The 25,397-nt window shown below is 36.4% G+C and overlaps 1 protein-coding gene across 1 annotated transcript in view; it reads right to left on the reverse strand.

Moving 5' to 3' along the window:
* Positions 1-4,471: 4,471 nt before the first annotated feature.
* LOC136828867 (uncharacterized) overlaps positions 4,472-25,397 on the reverse strand; it is a 243,341-nt gene continuing 222,415 nt past the window's right edge. The window contains exons 3-9 of the mRNA XM_067087146.1: positions 14,199-15,849; positions 11,669-11,753; positions 8,183-8,314; positions 7,507-7,679; positions 7,066-7,237; positions 6,721-6,932; positions 4,472-6,514 (exon numbers count right to left, since the gene is read on the reverse strand). Of these exons, the coding sequence (XP_066943247.1) occupies positions 5,303-6,514; positions 6,721-6,932; positions 7,066-7,237; positions 7,507-7,679; positions 8,183-8,314; positions 11,669-11,753; positions 14,199-14,429 (2,217 nt within the window). The 5' untranslated portion in view covers positions 14,430-15,849 and the 3' untranslated portion in view covers positions 4,472-5,302. The remainder of the gene's footprint in view (positions 6,515-6,720; positions 6,933-7,065; positions 7,238-7,506; positions 7,680-8,182; positions 8,315-11,668; positions 11,754-14,198; positions 15,850-25,397) is intronic.

The raw sequence follows: 25,397 nt of genomic DNA on the forward strand, positions 1-25,397 counted from the left end.
ATACAGTTAACTTTGGGATTAATTTCTAGCTATATTAAGTCTTTATGTTGTCCAGTTGTTAAATTTCTTGCATTCTCATGATTATGAGGAGCGTCAATATCATAGGCTGTGGAAATTTTCCGTCAGCTCCAAAAATACATTTTTGTATAGTTCCTCGTGTGTTGCTCGTCAATGACCACAGTTGTTGCGACACTGATTTACAGAAAAGAACTATCTGCCCATCTTTAATCCTCTGGTTTAATATAAATGGCATCGTCTAAACAGGAATGCGTGAACTCTTAAATCCTAAATATTGTTTTGGAGGCTTTGAATCGACCGAGTTTATCAGTCTAAATTCTTATTACAAATCTGCAGTACGTAACAAGAGTTCCTCTGAAAAGAAAAAAATGTTGGTTTCTTAATTTTGCATTAAAGCAATGTAACCATGAGCCTGGTATAAAAGAATAGATCTTTTAAAGGGATTTCTTTGATTCTGTGCAGTTATACCTTTGGACTATTGTTAAGATGATTATGACGTTCTTATGCTCTCAGGGAATGCGTGCCCTTTCTTTATTATATTTGGGGGAAATTAGAGAAATCATTCCATCTAAGGCTCAGTCTGTATCTAACGCATAAGGAAGGAAAATATTCAGCAATAATACTGAGACTGCAATTATAACATCGACAGGTTGCTTTGTTTCTCATGAATGAGCCACTTTTGAAATTATAATCAACTTATATTAAATCAAAAGTCAAAGATATGATAAAATTGCACACACCCCATAACTATGTAAATATATATGTATTTATATATATATATATATATATATATATATATATATATATATATATATATATATATATATATGTGTGTGTGTGTGTATGTATTTATATATATATATATATATATATATATATATATATATATATATATATGTGTGTGTGTGTGTGTGTGTGTATGTGTGTGTGTGTGTGTGTGTGTGTATGTTTTGTCTATGTTTTGCGTGCGGCGTGTGTGTACTTATGTATGTAAGTACTACTTTTATGTGTGTTCACTAACAAAAAATTGCTATAAAAATAGAATATGGATAAATATTTGTATCGCATGACAGAAAAATCCATTTACTTCTCCAATCTAACTTCCGTATTCTTTCGTTATCTAACTTGAACAAACTGACCTTGAATACTGTGACCTTGGGTAGAAAAAAATATACGACTTGTTTTCAATTCGTTTACTAATATTCCCTCTGAGCCATAATAGTAGTTATTGGCGTTCTCATGAATAATCTGGTTAAGAATTCAAACTTGCATGATTAGCACTATTATTACCGGACGTGCTACTATTCAGTGGTTAGCACTCTTAACAATATAACATTTATTATTCCTCATCTAATTCCAAACGTTGTCACAAGTTAAAATGCCACCAGAATGAACAAATCTTCTTCAAAAAGTTCGTATACTCAGGCATACGCAAGGACCACAAAAATAGCGGAAACCGGCTTGGGCGCTTCTGGTTCTGGCGTAAAAAAGCTGACCTTTTCTTTGATTGTCACATTTGCAGAGTACAGCTTTGCCTACCTCCCACTTCAAAACAAAAGAATGGGAAACTACTTTTACCAGATCCTTAAAGGCTCCATTTTTGCGAATTGAGCAAATTTCACGACCAATCCTTCATTATGTATTTATTTTAAAGTAATAATAATAATAATAATAATAATAATAATAATAATAATAATAATAATAATAATAATAATAATAAGAAGAAGAAGAAGAAGAAGAAGAAGAAGAAGAAGAAGAAGAAGAAGAAGAAGAAGAAGAAGAAGAAGAAGAAAGGCACAGTTTCCCATTAATCCTAAGGAACAGCAAACATGAGAAGTAATTCATTCGTATAAAATTTGTAACCAGGAAAGAACGAATCCTTTTCTGTGAAACATGCTGACAACTCTCTCTCTCTCTCTTTGTCGAAAAGGAAAAATAAACTGTTACGAAAGCTACTACAGTACTGGCGTTTCAAGTAACGGTGACCAGAAAACGACAGCCGTAGGGTCTCAAGTTTCTTTTTTATACACGCAATCATCCCAAGTCATAAAACTGTTTGGGTATTTTGATTCAACAGTGTATAAACTGCGATGTTATGAGTGTTGTTTGCGTTCACTTTGCATGTCTGATGTTCTCAGTGGTATTCATCATTAGAAAAATTAACCACTTTATCATTTTTTTGGCGACGATCAGTTATCATTTTTGAATTTCAACTTGTTTTCCGGATTATCGAGTCAAGTATCAAATGGGTTCGTTTTTATAAAAACTATTGGTCACTTGCAGACTATCCTGGAGCAAATATCATTATGAAGTATATAATAACATTGACTGGCGGTAAGCATTAAATTGGGCTGGACGTAAGTAATATTGTGCACCATAAAGGATCATAATTGAGTGTTATTACAACAAACTTGAAATGAGTATCACCACAAACTGGTGACGATTAACATGGCGAACCGGCTGTGTGTATTACTGAGCAAATGATCGTCAGTAATACCCTGCTTCGGCACTTGCAATGAGCATTTTCAAAATATCTGTGTCTTTTATGAATTAAGAAAGTATTCCCAGCGACTGGATGCGTCAGGATGTGTCAGAATAGGAAGGAACAAACTTCCCATAAGAAGACTGAATCTGACTGAAAAAGGTTCAGGAAACTCATAGTCAGAAACCTTTGGTAAAAGACACCCAGTGGTGTCCAGGAATAGACATGCCCATACATTAAACGACTTATTTTGTTAATAACAAAACAGTTATGAAATATATCTTTATTTCTTTTAATTTTCTGTGACAGAGGTCCAGTAAACAACGTCGAGGTTTGGTTATAGTACGCTTTCTCTGAGATGTCCTCGTGAAACATTACTTTTTGTTTTCTTAGGGGGCATCCACACCACAGTAGAATATGTCATATACTTACGTCGATAACTTATTGCTCATACATCACAAACAGTTTGAATTCAAGTCAACGACTTATTGGTTGTCCTAACCGTTGCTTCATACGGTTATCCAATATCTGCCTAAGATTCGATCTTCACTTACGGTAGCTGGCTTGCTTTTAACCTGTTTATGGTATGAATGAGATAAGTTGGTTGTGGAGGCACCCTTAATTACAGAGTTATGTGACAATTTTTTTATTTCGACCAAGTTAATAACTCCATGCATTTAACTCTAAAACAACGGAAACCTAAAGTAATAAATTCTCTCCTAAAATTTTTTTCCAAAAAACTTAAACCCTAAAGCATATTTTCGAGAAACGAGATAATTGCTCAAAGAAAATATGAAGCAGTGATTTCTTTAGTCTATCCTCTGCCAGTGGTAAGAGAGACTGTCTGGACTTCTTAGGTAGAAGACATCAACACACAAATGCCAATGTAATAAAAAAAAAAGGGCTACTCCCGTTTCAGGCCAGCAACCTTCAGAGTTTGAACTTATGCTAGGTCAGTTGTCACGGCAAACCTAGCTGAACTGGAAACTGAAGTTTCTTAACTGAAAAGGCATGTTTGAATAGATGTGTAGAATCAAATAAGATACTTGCGTTGAAGTTATGAGATGCCATCTCTGTAACCACCAGTTCTTAAAAGCACAACTATGGCTACTTTTCTAATGTTGGAGCAGCGATTAGATATAACTTGTGGTTCCAAGGAGCCATGAAACTCAATTTGGAACTCTGCTTTGGTCTCTGCTGATAACAGGATCAACTGGCATGTAGAGACAAACATCTCCAGGTAGCTGATCCAACAGCTGTGGTTTGTAAGAGGAACAGCAGTACCCTACCGGTCCTATTCACATAGCTTCTTGTAGGTCTTGTAGTGCTGGCAAGTTATAAAATTCCTTGAAAATTAACTCTGCCTCGCTCAACACTGTTATGCCAATGGGTTTTAATGTTAAATTACCACCACTGCCTTTGAACCATCTGGGAGCATCTTTGCTCAACCTGGTCTCTGAGGAGCTGTTCTTGCTCTTTGGTCCTGAAAGTGCGATGACCGTTGATCGACTGTCTTGCCTGCCTCTAAACAGAAAACCACTCTCCCTAACTCTAAGGTCAAGCTGGTCTTTCCGCTTCTGAGATATATCCTCCCTAAACTCAAAAAATTAAATAAAAAAAAAAAGGATGGTACAGGAAGTAATCAAGAGTAAGTATCTACACACCGAACTCAGGTCAGCTTGAGTGAGAAATTAAGCCAAATACTATAGTAGATGCAAGGCCAAGAGTAGGGAATGGAAAGGGAGAAGTTTAAGTAAGCTTCTGTATAAAAATAAAAATTCAGAATCCAAGTATAGGCGATTTTATTAAAACAGTACCATTCTCTTTGATAAGGAAAATACTTTACAGCTACTCTTTATCTCTTGATTACATCACTGGTCATCTTTGTTTATTAACTCAGTTGCTTCTCACCTTGTACATAAAGGATCTAAATGTATCAAGTGTTTAGCAAGAGGAAAATGAAAGACATGACAGAATATACATATTTATATAAAAAGGGTTATCATTGTGTAATGCATGTACAATATGTATAAAAAGCTCACATAGAAAAAGTGCTTACAAAATGTACAGGGTTTATTAACTGATTATTTTACATGGTTTTTTGTTTAAAAAGGGTTGTCGATGCTGCCGTGATCAAATTCACTTTAATTTTCTACCGCTCCAAGTAAGCATTGCTTTGCTTTTCCATGAATCAGTCCCAGATCCTCACACGAAAGCTTCGAACTTCACTTGAACACCGACATCCTAGGAAATATGACTAGAGCTTCCAACACTCCTATCATTGTTCTTCTGGAGAAATGAACTTCTCCCTACATCCACTTTCTTCTTCAGAGCACCAGGGGAAATTATGTCTTTAAAAGATGAAAAGCCATAAAACAAGTGGGGGGCTGTCATTTTTTTGGAGTACTGACGGTCTAGAGGGGTGACAATTTCAAGAGACAAAAGAACAATACCAACTACAATTCATTCCAGTGAAGGTATTTAATGTAATGAGAATCTATAAGTTAAAAATCACAAACCCCACCAATGTTATCAGTACACCATTTTTTTCGTTTTTTTTTTCTGTCAGAGTCTGGACAATAAGGAGAAAAGCCTGTGAACAGCTATCAAAATTCTCATTGTTACCATTCCTCTTAGTGCAAAGTAAGATGAATGCACGCCTTTAGAGTTTGATTTAAATCCCACTGTATTAGCCACACCAAACAGATCTGCATCTCAGGGGATACAACCATTCTGCAGTCATCAAGAACAAACTATCACTTCCAGCAAGCGCTAAGCCTTAGGAACTTCAAAAACAGAGTTCTAGCACACAGAATCGTAACTGTTGACCTCACTGCTAGTAATACCATTACTTAGCTCCTCCTTGGGAACCTCAAACCCTCTGATCTTCATATAAATACCCCCTGAACTGCTTTTGGTGAGGGTGGACATCCTATCTTCTTCTTCATCCTTGACGACAACTCTGATAATGTAGACCTCGTTCACTTTGTCCTTGTCCAGGGCATTGTCGTTAGAATGGGAAAGGTTTTCCTTCAGGCTGTCAAAATTATGCTGGATGAGGTTCGTCTCAGTACTCACGATGCTGATTTTCGAACCACTTTTCTCACTCGGAGACCTAGTTCTACCCTTGCTTTCTTTCGTGATGTAGTTATCCTGGTCAACTTTGGTTGTTTTGTGCACGACGTTGATCTTTGCAATACCGTTAACACTGGAGGACCTGCTTTCAGATAAGATTTCTTTAGTCATGAAATTGTCTCTGTCTAAGCTACTTCCTCTGTTCAAAATACTTAGTCTGGATCTAATGCTCTCCGTGGAAGATTTACTCTTACACAAAAGTCGCTTTTTGATAGAATCATTGTCCTTTGAGCTGCATCTACTAATATTACTTGAAACTTCGTCTCTCTCATTGAAAAGACTCAAATTTGGTAAGCTTATGGGTCCTCTGTCACTCATACATGGACTCCTTAGTCCATAATCACATATTTCTGCATAAGGGTTTTCACCCTCATCACTACTTTCAGGAATGGGACTAATGTCGTCTATTACACGTGAATAGTCCATGTTTTCTACTGACCTATTAGAAATAAGACTACCCTCACTTTCCCCCTTTTTCTCTTGGTGTTTGGAGCTCTTTCCATTTTGGAGAACGTAAGTGTTCTGTTTGGACACTTTCCTGCCGTCAGAGTTCTTCTTGGCAAGGATCTGGTCCTTCAGAGGGAAACCACTGAAGCTTCCACTTCTGTCATGATACTTGAATTTCGTCTTCTCGGTTTGTTTATCCCGGCTTCTGAACTCCCTGAATTTGTGGTCCCTCGTCTTGTCCTTACTCTTATCTTTGAAGACAGGTGGTGGCTTGCCATCCTGAGACTTCTCTCGCTCACGGTTCTTCTTCTTGTCAGGATCAGCCAAGAATGAGAGGCTCAGAGGACGGACATTGGCCAGGGGCTCTACAAATTTGTCGCTCAATGAACGGGTCAATGACCTTGACCTCTTTTCAGTCACATGATGCGTTACCTGTAACGATGAGAATTGAATTACACATCTATCTGACTTCTCGAAATATTAACTAGTGCAGTGCAAATGACAAAGTCAAAGTGCAATGATAATTTAACTGTTATCCATAGTTCTAGCATGCAAATGTTATGTGCATGATTACCAACTTACATCCAAAATCGTGCACAGAGATGTTGCATGCACTAGTTGACCCAGTCAATGCCCACCTTTATCTGTCTCCGCCAGGCATCTGCTTCGTCCTCACAGTATGAAACGGTCTTCAGGAAGATGGGTGTCTTGGGGAACATTGGATCTTTTACAGGTTTCAGGACAAAGTTGGAAGATACGTCTATCTCGAACAATGTTGCGTCAGCCTCGTTGGTCATCGTGCAGGCCAAAATCACAGCTTCTTTCTGCTGCTTTTCTAAGCGCAGCAGGCCTGAAAGTAAATCAGCAATGAGTTTGGCAAATCAGTCTTAGATTTTGGTACTTTTTTTTTTCATCAAAATACGTGCAATTCTCAGAAACCCTTCACTGCAAGCGTCTTTCAAAATAACGTGACATCCACTTACCAGTGAAACTGCAAGGCACCCTTGGCATGTACCCACAGACAAGCCTAACTGTGATGGGTAACTTGTGGTTCTTGAGAATATGCGCCATCAGGTACACGTGGTTTGAGTTCTTGCTGTTCTTGTGAGCCGTTGTATAGAAACGACCTGAGGCCGAGAACGGCAAGAACACCACCTAGTAGAGGAGAAGATAAATGAAAACCGTGACATGAACTGAATTATGGCCACATTAAGGTCGTTCTCACAATACTCAGTAAAGCAAAATACCTCGACAGCAATTACTAGACATAATAAAATTCATAAATATGTCACCTTAGACATCAGGAACCTAATTTGTAAATGAAAAGAACTACAGTCAGTGAACACTATAGACAAAGGGCAAAAGATTTTTCAGTTTACAAAAACTGCTAAAGATTATTCTATCCGCCCAGTAGATTAACCCACCTCATTTCTGTAGTTGAGACACTGAGCATATTTGTCACAGTTAAAGACAGAGGAGGCGTCTTGAGGCCTTCTGCTGTTAGATCTTTGTACATTTAGGTCTTCGTAGACTCCCATAAACTTCAGGACATGGCCACTCTGCACAATTGTCTTTTGGTAGTGGATACGCCCATCACCTGGGGATAAAGTGAATCAAATAAGAAATTCACATTTAATGTCGAATGTCATCATTTCCACTTGCATTTAATTGTTATTGAACAGTTTACATAAGGTTCTACAACCTCACAGAGGATAAAAAAAATTAAACCTAGGCACAATGATGTATTCTACCACCGAAAATTTGCACAGTGAAACGAAATAACCAACAAACATTAGATTTTTATACTATCTGTAATCAGTAAGAAGAAAACAATGTACTTTACAGATTTCGTGAGATTCAGGAAGTCCTATGAAAAGTTTAGATATTTTGTTGGAATGGAACTTGAATTTCCTAACAAGAAATTTGGTTTAATAATAAAAAGGTGTTTATTCTTTCATAAGAGAATCTGATTCCAGTAAACCACACTGTTTAGCAAACCTTCAAGCATAAAACAAATCAGCCATCCTCTTCCAAGAGACTTCAAAAAATATAAATTATAGTCCACAGAATGTGGTTCTTTTAAGGGCGTGAAACACTTACCATCTTCTGTATTGGTGTAAGCAGGAACATCATACCGCGTCAGGAAAAAGGTCACCTGGCTATTAGCTACCTGTTCCACAGTAGAGTAAAATGAAGCCATCTGCCCATCGTTTCCAACAATGGAAAACCAACCTGTAAAGTAAAAGAAGCAGACAATTATGAATAAACAGTAATGTAACAATCTGAAAGGATGAGAAACAATACTAATGACGGGACTTATTCAGTAAAATGTATACCTACTGAAAAGGGGGAGACTTCAAAGAAAAATTGATATGAGAGTAAAAGCTGGATCATCTGTCCAGTAAGTGCTGAATCAAGGGTGAAGGCAATCATCTCATGTTAATGATTTCATTTTCGAATCTTCCTAGGCTTTAGTACACCAAATGTATTATGCCTGTAAATAATCCACTTATTCTTTGCATTCAAATTCATCAGTTACATGATGCCACAGATCAAAAGAACTTAATTATTTAAACATGCTCTTCTTCCTTTATCGTCATTCCTTGTTCCACAAGTTCTGCAAAACTTCAGCAGCCTTTTTTCTGAGACTTTGTGAGCTATTACTCCAAATAATTTTCTATCGTCTATAGCATTTATTCCCAAAACCCTAAGCAGATCAACCACACATATTTCTGAGGATTCATTGATCAAGCTAAAATGCATCGTCCCATTATAGCGCCTTATCCTTCTTTTTTTAATAAAGACTCCAAATTCTCTCTGGCTTTAATCGTGCTTTTACTACCGCAAGAAGCACTGGACAATCTCCAAACACCAGCCATTTCCTCCAATCTTATCTCACAGACTTGGAACTGCACTTAGTTTTTTATGCTTGATTTCTGTTACCAACCCTTTGTTACATAATTCAAAGAGCCTGGGAGGCATATCACGCCCTCACCTTAAATTTCTTTGATATTGAGAAGTAACCTTATTTTCAACATAATCCAAATGGTTACTTCTCTACCTATCTATCTGTCTAATTAAGAAATCCAAATGGTTACTTCTCTACCTATCTATCTGTCTAATTAAGACGTTTACTGCATGATAAATAACGAAACTCACACAACGAAAGGAACAAAACATTACACATGGAACCATTGAAAGGAAAAGTAACGCTAATGATCCAGCCGTAAATGATCACAGTGTGCCCCATTGCAAAAGCCTTCGTGACATTACCTTAAAAAATATGCAAAGCGATAAATGAAAAAAATCCTTTTGCCTGTCCAGATGGAACATTAATTTCAGCTCAATCTACATCCACCCTTTTACCCACCCACACACACAGACACACACACACACACACACACATATATATATGTATATATATATATATATATATATATATATATATATATATATATATATATATATATATATATATATATATATATATATATATATATACACATACAAGCACACTCTTAGTAAAATTAGACTTCTATTTTCCTGTTCATTGGAGATATTTTACTAAAAAAAAGAATACGTGCGGCAACAACAATGTTTTAAGTCAAATCTACAATGGCATAAAATACAAGATATTAAAATAAGCGCTAAAAATCTATGTAAAAAATTTCATAAGTATTAATGAACGTTACGAACTCTAAATTGAAGGAAATTATGATAACTTCAGACTCAACCATATTGAAGTGTAAAGACAATTCATGTAAAGACAATTCATCATCTCAAAAATTAGCGCAAGCTCAAGTACATATAAAATCAACATTTCGTATTATACATCGTAACTTTTAATCCCCTTATTCGTGATTTGCTACCTATGATATTTGATGGGTAATATATTTTTATCTTTAACAATCAAGTGAATCAATAACTATTAATCAACCAATTTTCATTTATTTGCTGCTACCCTGTTTATTGAAGAGCTTTTTTTAAAGCTCTGCAATAAATACTGGGCTGCATTATAAATAGGTAAAGTTGATATTGCAATGCAAGTCATCAGAAGAGCATATTAACTATTTATGATATAAAGTAGCCAACGAAATTAGAGAAATCAAACAGTAAATGGGCATGGTTCTTATAAGAATAAAGGTTAACGACAGACAGATTGAGTTTTTATTGTAAACATATGCGTAGATTTAACCGAACTGAGAGAATTCTTGCCGAATAGTTTCAGGACGAATTTTTTGGATTCTAGCCACGTGATGTATTTGGAATCAAAATCGGCAATACGAATTTACAGAACGCAAATGAAAGTGGAAGCTTTTAAAGAAAATCTATGAAAAAGACATTAACAATGGAACGTAAATATTACTGGGAAAGACAGGATAAGAGACCTGGAAACCCAAACTAAATATAAAATAGAAAAGACAAAATCTTAGCATTCATTGCAAGGGAGAGTAATAAAGACTGAGTCAAATACACTTAAATGATTTGTTATTATTCTTTTGACCAATTGTTCAGCCATTTAGCAACAGTGATTGATAAAAAAAAGTACGTGTTGAATGATACTAGTTGCATATATTTCAGCAAGAGAAAAAATCGTGATTTAATGATAAAAATTGATGTGGGGCAAAGATTTATTTTGCTTTAATTCCCATTCCCAAACTATTCTTATTCCCGGGTGATAAAAGACGTCATGAACTCTTATTCTTGCAAACTAGGGTAAGTCAATATCATTTCTTCATGATAATAAGGATAGGTAAAACTAGATTTAATATAATTATTGGAAATTTACATGAAACCTTATCATGAAAATGAAACAGAAAGTCTTGAGAGATATGCAGGATTAATTTGAATATTAATGGACTTTAGCAGAGCCATACGAAGAATTCGTCAAGAACGAACCTGCTCGTATATTTACAGCTTAAATGACAATGGGTAGAGCACATGGCTCACAACCAATTGCACTTTCTGCCATCATAGTTTGAAAGTTTCCCTTTTCTTTCCAAATTACGATCATCGATGCAAGAGACCGCCACAGATGAAACGAAAGAAACACCTCATCACCATCATCATGTGATTGTAACCATGAAACTGGTGAGGTAAGAGACGGGAAAAAGAGACAGACAGGTAAACGGGAGGGGAAACGAGGAGAACCATTGACAGGCCCTGTTCGTCATGGCAGCACATTTCGGTTAACCGCCGACGCAAGATTGCTGACGCAACGCATGGCATCATCACCTGCCATGCGCGAACACTTGTCAATCACGCGTATTGCTCGGATTTTAACTGCCCGTGCATGACGGTTCGTTCGGTTTTGTTTTCATTTAAATATTTTCGTCGGAAGCATTATATCCCCCAAAGACAACGTCAAACCTTTACGTTTTGTAATAAGCCACAGGAGGGATATCATTCACCTAAATTTAATGTTTAATGTACTTGCATTCTAAATGAAATACCTGCGCTGCAAAACTGTTCAGTTTAACTCTTACATGCAAACAAGCTGAAACAATTTGTAAACTTAAGAAAAAAAAAGGATATAGAAAATTAACAAAAGAAATAAAAAGATAGTTATGAACAAGCAATCCATACCTGAGTAAGAATCTGGGATAACAATGGTGGGTCCCACAGGAGTAAGGCTTCCGTCTCTGCCAGGCTTCAGAGATACACCACGAACCTGAAAGAATATCACAGTGATAACAATGGTAATGCTATAGAGAAGGTGGACAGGAGAAAGGTAAACCAGTCGAATTAAGGATAAAGAATAATATGGTACCGATTATAAATTATTTATTTTTAGGTGAAGATTTAGAAATAAATATTTCAAGCCGTGACTTGTGTATTCATAACCACTGTCAAAAGATGGTGCTTTATACCTAATGCAATTACGTATAAAATATCAATCGAAACATAAACGTGTATTTTGTATAGCATACAAAACACGTACACTACAGTATTACAGTACATATTGGCACGAGTTCGTGTCTTGATACAAAAAAAAAGCCATATATTAAAATAAATGATTAAGGCCACAACAATACTTAAATTAATTCTCACACAGCAAAAAGCTGCCTTCTCACTGGAATGTCTAGATCACGGAATAAGCAAAACGATAAGCAAGTCATCATCAGTTTGTAAACACAGCTGGTTTCCAGCCGTCAGTTCGTGGCAAATATTTGCTTTCCCTCTTATTCATAAATGAATTTATTGCCTCGCTCTCCTTTCGTGTCTTATCTGCTCCATTTACATATGTTTTCTGAGAATACAGAGCCAACTTGTAGCAATCAGACCGACGTATTTAATATTCGATGCAAATTAATGGTTATGGTTATATGACTCCGATTTGATATATGAAAAAAACTTGACCTTTTCGCTCTTTCGATAAATGTGGACATTAAATCGATTTTAACCGAACTTGAGGAACAGTGTCAAGGTTCGACTTCCGTAGTCATGTTTAAAAAAAAAAAGGCTGCAAAAAATAATGACAGTTTATAATTCTGTCCACAATAAGCTTCATGACAACGTGATGAATGTCGCATGTACGCACACACACACACTATATAATATATATATATATATATATATATATATATATATATATATATATATATATATATATATATATATATATATATATATATATATATATATATATATATATATATATATATATATATATATATATATATATATATATATATATATATATATATATATATATATATATATATATATATATATATATATATATATATATATACATGTATATAGTGTCTGTGTCTGTGTCCGTGTGTGTGTAGGTAAATTTCAGTCCACACGCACCAGTGGATAAATGTGTACAATATCAACTGTTTGTCTGGTGCTGCCTGTATTCTAGAATAAATATTTAATCATCCTTTTAAAGTAACATTCAAAATACCTGACACCTTTTTTCGAAGTCATAGTTATCCCATAGGGTTTCATTACACTCCAATTCGCCGTTTTTTTTTATTATTTGAACTTCATTAAAGTGTTGCCATTATCAATAAATATTGTTTCGACCTTATGACTGCTCTTAACTTCAACTTAATACTAAAGTACAGCTAAAAACTAAAGTACTGATTTGTGTATTACCTAAAATCATCTATTTGTTACATCAAAATATTCTTAAAGTTAGGGATTTAAAATTCCCGAAGACTAATTATGTAAATGAAAGAACTATATATGCCTATAGGGTTTGGTTACAATGGCTGATAAAGTACTAATTTATATTTCTTGAGATATATATAAAATATTTATATGATTAAGTGTGTAGGACACATCTCGCATAAACACCTGTGCAGCTACACGCATGATAGGGCGGCTGGGATTTGAAAAGATATGTGTTGTTCCCGTAGGCTTTATCGGTCAGATTGCTCTTTTGAACACTGGTACTTGAGCCTAGACAGGTGCAAAGTTGGTTGACCCTTTAAAATGAGGATTTTTACAAAGGATTCACATTTTGACAGATAATGATGATACTTATATAATGACGTTTTAATATTAATAAAGTTGGAAGCTTGTTATGTCTCATATTGGAATTCTTAGAATATTTCCGATCTGATACAGTATTTCTTTCTTTTGAGCTAAGAATCCTGTCAACATTATTGTTCATCAATCTTTAAACCAACATAGAGGACTTATGTACTTATGTCTTCGTATTCTTACTAGGTGGATTATTGCCTGTTGTCAAAAACAGCATCTTGAAATAAATTTCGATTAGTAAATCTTGTACTTGGGTATGAGGGTAATATCTAATGAGCACGTGTTTAGAAGAGAGACAGTTTGTGCAACAACTGAAGCAGTCATAAATATAAAATCCCTGGAGAATCAATACTTGTTTAAATCTGTGAATATTTCCAAGGTACAGGCTGTTTTGGCAACACAGATTGTTTTCCGAATAAGATTTATGTTTTTGTTTTTGTTTTTTTGTTCTTTTACATAAAAATCTAGAACTATATTGTCACCACGTCATCTAATTCATGATAATTTATTGCAAATTACTTAATGTAATTCATTAAATAAATGACGTTAGTGCTAATATTCATAAAAAAGCTGTTCATGAGAATATCCAAAATAAATACAAAGATAATGCTACACGTACCTTGATGGAATTATAAGTATTGTAGAGGAGAAGTGGGCGCGAGAGGTCTAGGCCCGGGGGTGCCGTGGGCGTGAGAAGATGAGCCGCTGTGGGCAGCTTGTACTTTTTCAGGAGATTTTTCGGCGTGAGAACCATGTTCAGAGGGACTAGATTAGGCCCATTGGGTGGGGGCAGGGCAGGGGGGATGCCCCTGCTCCCGGAGGATATGGACGAATGTGCGCTGGACGACATCTTAATAGCTCTTGATGAGGCTGAGAAAGGGGCGTCTCACTGGGTTCTTGTCTTGCTATTTTTCCTCGCTGGCTTCGATGTCTTGGTCGGATCAGGTGAGGCTAGCAAGCACATCTTCCCGGCATTTCAGAGGCAGAGTGAATAACAGGTTTCTCTCGGATTTGTTACCTTTCCTGAACTTTCAAAAGAATTAGTTATCAATGTGGTTTATATAGATTTTCTTTTTATCTATTACTTCAAGTTATTTTCATAAACTTTACGATTCAGTTCACTTTATAAATGCCACTATGATTTTCAGCCTAGGCTTTTTTTTTTGCAGAAAAAATTAATAAATAAAAAAATAAAACCAGTCTCACAAGTATTCAGAAGCTATTTAGACAATCAAAATTCACCTTTTTTTTTTCTCTCTCTCTCTCTCTTTGCTATCAAGCACTTAACAACGTCCTGACCGACCTCAAGAACAGGTCATGGCTGACGTGGGCGCGAAGGAGTGTGGGCGGAGGTGGGCGTGTTGCCAACTCCGAGAGATAAAGCGTGACTTCTGAAGTTAGATCCTGGCACTCCGGGTTAATATGCTTGCATGGAATTGGGATTCTCTCGCCTGATTTATATTTTCGTTGTTTTTCAATCCTTGGAAACCCACTTGGTTATTCCTCACAATTAGAATAAATTATTTTTTTCTGTCAATAATTTTCTTCACTTTTTTGCCTCTGTCACTTTGGGCTTTTCAAGGTCGGGGCTTTCAATCGCCACTTTTTTTTAACTGAAGAAACTTTTAGCACAAAGTTTCAGTTTACTTTGAAATCTGATCTTATCTTGGAAGTTGAAATCTTTAGGTGGGAGTTTTCTGTTTAGATTTTTTGACACACTCACGATAGTGCACTTTAAGACGCGAAACTGATCACAATAATTTTCGGTATGAATTATCAAGTAATTCTAATCATTTCCATAAATAATAATGTAACCAACAAACAATATCGCAATCCTCCACCGTCGAGTCAGGCCACCATAAATAATTCTTTTTCGACGAAATAAAATCCCTTAAAGGTTCGAAAATGCAAAACCTTTGTTCCTCGGAGTCTTCTCCAGTTAACCTTTGTCCGAAACGGTTAGTCGCCCTGGCGTTGACCGCCGACTCTGGTGATCTTTGACCTTGGCTTTACCAGGCGAGAAGAGTCAGGACGGCGTTGGGCGATGTGAAGCTGCAACAGACGCAGCATCCACGCAACCTTTCCTCGACGACCGTCCGGCGGCAACTGAGATCTGTCTGAGTGAGCTCAGCTGAGAAGTGAGTGACTGGTTTCTGGGAGAATACCACCACTACCACCACCAACTCTTGCCGCCGCTGCTACTACTTCTACCAGCGGTCCTCCACTATTCTAGGGGGGGTTGCTGGCAGCCGTCCACCGGATCTGGAATTCTGTGGAAGAAGAAGAAGATAGTGTGAGGGGGATTTTTTCTTCTTTTTGGACAGGTTGACCAATACGTTTGGTCGTGCAGTATTTCCCGTGGTGGCGGTAAAAGACTGGCATGCAAGACCCCAAGGGTTCCAAGGCGAGGTGAGCGCGAATGTCAGACAGACTTTACAATACTCCCTGTTCTTTATGCCAGCGTGGAAAATAGGAAAGCAACTGATGAAGGAAAACTGCAAGGTGTTAGGAATAATGAAAAACGCGCCGATTTCAGTTATGCTAGCTTTGCTTCATAAAGTCATTTAAACAATGATTCAGTCTCAATCAGAGGGCAAGAATAATTTTGAGAAATTAACTTCCAAGACTAGCACTAGAACATAAGTTTCTGCACAGAAAACGAAAATAAAAGACAGAGACAGAGACTCCTCCCAGTGACCACCTGGACAACTTGACAATGGCATTTTTGTGCCCTTGCAACAAAGAGCCCCCCAAAAAAGAAGGCGAGGGGGATAAACGCGAAACAAGCGAGCAACCTAAGACCACACTAATGACACCTTGTTACCGCGCAAAAATTCTCTCATTAACGTAGATTTGAGTCGAGAGCCGACAGAAACAACCATTCCTGAAATAATTCAGAAGTCACCCTATGCAAATTCGCTCCTGGCAAAACTCTCAGCAGACAGCAGGCAGCAGCAGAAGCAGAAGCAGCAGCAGCAGCAAATGCTCGTCAGTGGGGCGACCAGGCGCAGATGTGTCCGTGCTGTCCCCAGACCTCAAGGACGACCGGTGAATCTCGGAATGTTCAGTAATGGGAAAGTCAGGATAAACAGGAAACTAAGATGGGTAGGTAATTGTTACGGAGAGGAAATTAAAACCTTAATGGGAGGCTTAGTTTGAAACCCGAAAGGTTTTATTTTCGCAGGGGTAATAATAAACTCTTCTGAAAAATTAACGCTAATAAATCTATGATATATACTGTATATATATATATATATATATATATATATATATATATATATATATATATATATATATATATATATATATATATATATATATATATGATGGTACACGGGAGATCGAAGATCGATCCCATAAGCAGGAGGAAAAACTTAAGTCTCGTTTCCTGTAAAATCCGTTGTGTTTCTTTTAACCTAAACAGTTAATTAAATAAATTGTATCTAGTCCACTATGATGTCACAGCCAGGGGAGAAGGGTATGGTCTAGCAACCTCACCTCAAAATACTTGGTGATTATTGGAGGGTTTACATACTCTTTGGCTATTAATTAATATAAAAACTATATACACATATATAAATATATGTGTTTATTAATCTATACATTTATTTATTCAATTATATATATATATATATATATATATATATATATAGAGAGAGAGAGAGAGAGAGAGAGAGAGAGAGAGAGAGAGAGAGAGAGAGAATATATATATGTGCATATGCACTTATAAGTCACCACGAGAAACCATTCTCTGAAGTACACCATATATCTTCCGCTGATTTGACATTATGCAAATAATGGTATTACACAATAAATTCGGATTTGTGTGAGAAATCGCTTCATCTTCCCTACTTCGTTATGTGGTTGACACCGACCATTGTGTGGATGAAAATGTCACCAGGGAAAAATCACCACTCGAATTACCTTCGCTGCAGAATGATAGAATCGACACTGTTATTGTATACGATGAACATGAGGAGCAATATATTGCCGTGAAAGGTGAAAGAAGAAAGTGTCAGTCGTGAGAAAATTAAAACAAAAGTATCAGGAAGCAGGAATGTGGCGTTGATTCTCTCCCTCTCTTATATATATACATATGTATATATGTGTGTGTGTGTGTGTGCGTGCGTGCGTGCGTGTGTGTTTGTGTGCGTGTGTATGTGTGTGTGTGTGGGTTTGTGTACGCAAGTGTGCGCGCGCCTGTGTTTTCATAATTTTACTGAATATAGAAGAATTCACTTATATTTGCACATTATAAGTATGGGAGATTCTGATTCCTTGAATGCACGCAATGTCCTTTATAAGACCACACCCGTTCACTGATGCAAAAAAAGTTAAGTATACCTTAGTTTTACCAGACCACTGAGCTGATTAACAGCTTCCTTGGCAAGGATTAGAATTTTACTGAACCATTGGTTAAGAACCCTACAGCTTATTGTGAAATCCGAACCACATTATAAGAGAAATGAATTTCCATCACCAGAAATAAATTCCTCTAATTCATCAACCGGCCGGGGAATTGAACTCCGGCCCATCGAGTGACAGTCCGCAGCTCTACCGACTTACCCAACGAGGAGCTTGTTCACTGATGCAAGTGGTTTGGTATACACATACTCGCATACATCAAATGAGTGTATGCGAGGATGTACATTTAATAATACACCAACTACTTACGTAAATCTGTATGTACGTGGTTGGTGAATCTTATGCCTTAACGACCATACATTAATCTTGCAGTAGTGTTAACAAAAGACCATACATACATGGCATTCATATTTCGTTACGGGTCTGTGAGATATCATCCCCCAACCAGCATCAACACATCTCGTGCAGCTGGCGCTTTGTAGTCGATGATGCAATGTGCACTCAACCTTAGGATAGTTTTCTCAACGTTCATCAGGGCTGAAACTGTAGCGTTTCAACACGCAATTCATTCGTTCTACTTTTGTTTGCAAATTGTTACCTCGTTTTCAGGCGCATCAACGGAAGATGTGCTTTGTCATCTTGCAATGAATTCCTAAAGGTCTTTTGTTAACATAAACCGCAATGATTCAGATGTGGTGCTCAATTACCATTATTTCTGGTTAGCTTTATTCTTTCCGCTTTGTCGTATGCAAGTATACGCGCCATTACCCTCTTGCTACAAAGGCGATTACCTCAGAAATGTTTCATAAAATCTGTTACGGAACGAGCTCTCTATTGCTATTCATTAGTCACATGCACAATGATAAACCTCTAGGTTCATGAAATATATGAAAATCTTGCAGATTCACATAATGATAAGTTTAGGAGGATATATAATATTGATTATTGTGATTGATATGTTCCGAAATTTGACTTAAATTTTTTTTTGTCAGTCTTAATCCTCGACTTTTTACATTACAAACTGACTACTTCATATACTGTTTATATATATATATATATATATATATATATATATATATATATATATATATATATATATATATATATATATATATATATATATATATAATATATATATATATATATATATATATATATATATATATATATATATATAGAGAGAGAGAGAGAGAGAGAGAGAGAGAGAGAGAGAGAGGTAGAGAGACAGATATAGACAGACACATACACATATATGCATATATGTGTGTATGTATATGTATACATATACATATACATATGTATATATATATATGTGTATGTATATATATATATATATATATATATGTATATATATATATATATATATATATATATATATATATATATATATATATACATACCAGGATCAGGATGTTTCCCAATGAATCCTCAGGCTCTAGAAGGAGCCCTAAAACTCTTCAGACACTCTCCGCCTAGCACAGTTCGCACTGAGTGGCTTTCTCGCCCACACTCGTATTTCAAGCTTGCAAACTTGAAATACGTTGGTCCCAGCTTCCTTCAGCTTCTGGGAATGACAATGTTTCTTATCACAAGGGTGAATGTCAGGTTTGGGTGGTTGAGAACTTTCAGTGGTATTCTCCTGCAACTTGTGTCTTCACATCACTTAAGATGAAGCAACTTCACATCCGTCCAGGATGTCCATACCTTTCCACTTTTTTAAGCTTTTCTGGTACATGCACAGTCTTTCTTTCAGTTTCATTACACTGATGCATACGTGGAATCTGAAGCTTTCCGACAACATTTCCAATAGCTTCAGTACTTCATTCCATTTCAATGATGAAGTCTTGAAGGGACAAAAACTACTATTCATGGTGTTCAATTTCTTCATTCCAAAACCAACGCTAATTTCGGGACATCCTTCGATTTACATTGCATACGAACCTCATTATGCAGGTGGACAGCCAAAAACTGAATGAAAAACAAGAAACCAAAGTGGAAACTTAACACAAATTTCACATTTCAGAAAAATGAAGATTAAATAGTCACAGGCCAGGATGCTCATGTCAACAGGCGGGAAGGCGGCTGAAGACTTGGGTCTCTCGGAAGTCTGAGAATCCAAGGAGAAGCATCCAGTCCTGCGCAGTGAGTTAATCTTCATTTCCATATAGGACGTTAAACTTTCGGATGAGGCATTTCTTTGGGCATGTAGTTCCTAGCTAAATGCTCATCAGTACCTTGGCAACGACCATAACATCGACTAACTACCACATACTTAATCAACTGCTCAAGCCAACTAAGGCACAATGGACTTCTCATTAAACCGTTCCATGGTATGTCTCCTCCGCAGGACTGAACTAGAATCTACTGAAATGACTACGTGTAATCTCTATAAACAATTATACACAATATCGACAATAAAAAATGGCTGGCAGCAGACCATAGAAAATTAAATTGTATTAAATTTCATTTCTCATTAGTTGCAGTACACGATATACAACAATGGGGACAAGAGATCAAGAGACCATTAATAAAGTGGGATCTAATGTCAAATCATCAACAAAAATACCATGCGCAAAAAGTTACGTGTGAAAAAATTGCCGCTGTATGTTCAAAATATGAACTTGATTTTCAGTTAAACTTTATCGTTATGTTTCCAAAGTGTTTTTTATATATATATATATATATATATATATATATATATATATATATATATATATATATATATATATATATATATATATATATATATATATATATATATATATATATATATATATATATATATTTTATATATATATATAGATTTCCGAGAGAGAAAAGTAATAAGAAACAGAGACACATCAAATATGCAAAGAGAATCTAAATGAGAAAGAAACTACAAACATAAAAAAGATGAGAAGAAAGACAGCAAAAAAGGAAATGATCGGCTCACGATTTACCTCCGAGTCCGTGGAAAGGAATTTACTCCACCGGAATATTAAACCAGGGTCAGCTACCGCTTTCTTCATTCAGATAAACGGGATAAAACACTAAAGGAAATTCTCGCCACAGGTAGAGGAAGGAAAACCGGACTAGATATCTGGGCTCTTTATTCGAAGACACGAGACCACGTGAAGACCAACGGCAGGTAACAGACGAAAAGGTAACAGACCTAACACCCTGGATGGGTGAGGCGATGGACGCTAGATCAGCAGAATAGCAAAGGAAATAGAGTTACTCGTAGACAAAGAAAAGTATTTGTATTATCTTGTAGTGACTCACATATTGAAACAGGAAGGTTACAGCTGCCAATTGACTTTATTTGTGTGTGTGTATATATATATAAATATAAATAAATATATATATATATATATATATATATATATAAATATATATATATATATATATATATATATATATATATATATATATATATATATATAAATAAATATATATATATATACATATATATATGAATCTAAAAGGGCACATATGCTCCTATACGATGTCATTTTAATGCATTCACTATGTTAATGCGTCACTCTGTGATTCTAGACACTGAAGCACATCCTTCAATATCCCCAAAGGGAAAAGTGACACATGTGTATTAGAATCTCTTTGTTCAGCTTCTCTGCTATGCAGACTGGAAAATCTCTACAGTTATTGCATAAGTGACCCAGAAGGCTGCATTCCTTAGCCAGATAAAAGTGTCAGTGGCGACCAGTTGTCAGGTATGTGGCACGGGGCACCAGCCTTGGACGACCTCGACTTAATCAGGACGACCCTGATTAGTTATCAGTTATTTTTTATGCGTTACTGTTACAGTATCAGAAACAGTAAAGTTAAAAACTCTCAGTTACTTAGCAAGTACTATAAAACTACTTGAAGCGATTTTCAAAAGTAACATTCATCGAGAAAAAGAGAAAATGAATGTAAAATGAATGTTTTATGGTATCCTGGTCCGGTTACTTTTTCTCAGTTACTGGCCAGCCAAGTGGCCTCACCACTCGATATCCACTCTGGTCAGCATCTTAAAAAAAAACGAAGTATATGTAATTGGAGATGGAAGCTATAATTATAAACCTCGATATTGCGCAGAGAATAAACAAAGAAATGTTCCGTGACGGATACATCACAATCAAATATTTCACAGTAAAAGAAGTAGCTCCAGTGAGTGTAACATTTTACTCCCTTAATAACGGCCAGCGGCGAACTTTCAACATCCGAAACTGCATTTCACACTTCTTGTTGCAGTCCTGCAACTCATTGACTACAATCGAATTGTGAGAAAAAATGAGGCAACGAAGAAAAGAAGGAACTTTTTTATTTTTACTTTTGCCCTTTATAAGATGACGTGTGGTTTCTACTTTTCATCTTATGAAATAGCTAAGTACTTTGAAACAAAACACATGAGATTATTAGTAATTTGTTGCCAATAATAGAACGAAACACCTTCGGGATCGTTACGCCTTCAGCTTTTATACTTAACTCAGAGGAAAAATATCAAGTCCCATCATCCACCATCAAGTTGAAGCAAACCACATCTAGTTGTGGATTAAACGAGTAACACATTATTCACATTTCACACGCCAAGATCATTTGTTAAGTGTCTACTTATGCGATAGTGACGCAAGGAACCTGTTTAATTTTTCTATGAAGCCAGACAGTAGTTTAATTGATGTGAACGGTGACCATTTTAAAGCACTGACGTGAGATGAAGTAAAAACGTTTTTTGCCGAAAAACCCGTGTAAAAGTTTACATTATTGGGTTTCAGTTTTCTTACATTACTAATCTCAGTTCAGAGGTTCAAACTGTAAGAACAATGAGATAGATATAAAGTAATAGTTACACATTTAATGTTCACTTGGCCTTCAAATTCAAGAAAGACGACTAGTAAACTAACCTTTGTCTTGCCTAACACAACAGGAGAGTTGCAGATGACGTAGACTAAACCCAGGTAGAGCCCCGCTTTCGATCACCACCCAACAACACCCCACTGGCGAGTTTTAGCCATTGCCTCATCCAGCGCAACGTTGCCTTAGCATTCTGCGTCACTCCTCCGTTCCCCATTAGGCCGGTGACGCAACGCATGCGTAGCGGAACTCCCGGTCGGTGGGAGAAACGGATTTTCCGGCTCGGGCCCTGCTGTGTCCCAGTCTCAATAGACGTCCTTGGCAAGGACGCGCTTAAAAGATCTTCCTAAGTAGGACTATTCTGGATGCTTATTGTTTTGGGGGAAGTTCTGGGAAATACGGCTGAGAAGGGTCGTCTTTTCTTCCTTTAATTTGACCCCAAGGATTTTTCTCGTAAAGAAAAAAAAAAGTGGTTTATTCGTACTTCATGGTCTTGATTTGACGGTAAATTGATATGGCAATGATGCTCCTAGGGACCAGGATATCGAGCATTACTTCAAATATTCCAAATCATGGGGTCCTTCAGGATGGAAAGTTGTTTCCTCTAGCATTCTTTCAGGTTTTTATCATGAGGGCCAAACAGCGAATCATTACATTATTCACTTCATTATAGAGGAAAAGAGTAGTCACATCCTTCACTTCCTTCCGAAAGAAATAGCGTTGACCCAGAAATAATTCAAAAGGGACCTTTGGGAAGTGTTCATTATATTTTCCAACAATTTACGATTCACAGGAATAAAAAAAAATGGCTCTAGGGAAGGTCGAAGGCTTGAACGTAAGAAAACTTTTGAAAATTCTGGTAAATAATTAAACGCCCACGTGCATATCATTGCCTTATATCAACAGAAATAATCTACTGTATTCTGACTTAGAATGTATTTCTGCTTTCTACCAAGGTTATGCACAATCATTTTCACTTGAAAACATAAATTCTTTGGCAACATAATAATCCACTTCATAGATATGGGCGTGGTACCAGTAAGTGCTCACACGCAGGCACCTGCAAGTAAATCCACTCAATGGAATTCCATTTCTCCCAAAAAAAAAACCTTTCGGTCTTTCTTCCGTCAAATCCAACTGTATCGAGATCGAACAGACCACAAGGACTGAATGAATCGTTTCCGGAGATTGCGCAACGTACATACTGAAGATCACTGAAATGAAGAGAGAGAGAGAGAGAGAGAGAGAGAGAGAGAGAGAGAGAGAGAGAGAGCCGAGGGAAGAGATGGGGGGAGAGAGAGAAGGAATTTCCTTCTTATATCAACAAGTATGACCACTTAAACATATTCTCTAACTGACTAAAAGCTGTTAAAAAAGCGAACAATCAGGCAGCCAGCGCGAGTGAAGGTCCTCTTTGTGTTTACTGGAATTGCGGTTACTTTTTGCGCATGCGTCATCTTAACCGAGTGGTTTCTTCTGGGCTAATTAGCAGTTCATAGGTTGAACGAAAGGGAAAAAATTACTTTGTTGTACGTGAAATGATGGCAGAATCTGTTGAAGGTTTGCGTGTAGGAACAGATTGATAATGGTGATGACTGGGTCGGAATGGTTAAAGTTGCCTTATTTTCGAAAAATCTATGATTTCCATATTTAATTTGCCCTCTCTGTTTTGCAAAAGGAGGAACAGGCACTCATTATCTTATCTTTAAAAACAAAAGCGAAAGCCGTTACATTCCTTCCAGTAACGAATGTCACACGGTCAAATTTGTTAAGTATTGCGACAGCAAAGTCAAACAAAGAAACAAGAAATGAAATTCATCGCATATGAATAAAGCGAAAGAAGACATAAATCTAGCATATAAAAGAAAACTATTCACAAAATATGCGGGCTCTGGACAGTTACAATAACAACCAAAGACTATGAGTACGTGAGTAATGAACTATGAACACCACTATTAAGGCAAATATATAAACTAAGAATATCATTACGTCATTGCAATTGATAAGCAAAGACTTAACCACAGGGACTTTGCCTCAACGCACCGCTGCAAGACAAAATGTAATCAAGGGACATTGCGTCACTTGAAAGTCAGAAAAATCTGTGATATTTCTAATTTATAGCAATCTGGAGTCACGGTTAACTTCCCCCAGCCACGGCAATTTCCATCTTGTGCAACTTTTGTCAGGAATTAATGGCTACTCAGTAACACCTGATGCAGCAAAATCTCACGACCACTGATGCATTACCCAAGAGGCAAAACAAAAATACAAGTGCATCTATTTATATTTATCTATTAACGCACACACAAACAAATTATATATATACATATACATATATATATATATATATATATATATATATATATATATATATATATATATATATATATATATATATATATATACATTACTGACAGGACCTCATTGAAACTGGACGGTATCTAGCCGAGATATTTATTCGGCGGATACTTGACAATGAGGACTGTTAGTCCTGGAAAGCTTGTAACTTTTATTGAATAAATATCTCCGCTAGATACCATCCAGTTTCAATGACGTCCTGTCAGTAATTGCATTAAGGCACAGATAATTGTGTAAGTGATAAAGTTTATATATATATATA

Source organism: Macrobrachium rosenbergii, chromosome 43 (assembly GCF_040412425.1).
Source record: "Macrobrachium rosenbergii isolate ZJJX-2024 chromosome 43, ASM4041242v1, whole genome shotgun sequence".
Taxonomy (NCBI): Eukaryota; Metazoa; Arthropoda; class Malacostraca; order Decapoda; family Palaemonidae; genus Macrobrachium; species Macrobrachium rosenbergii.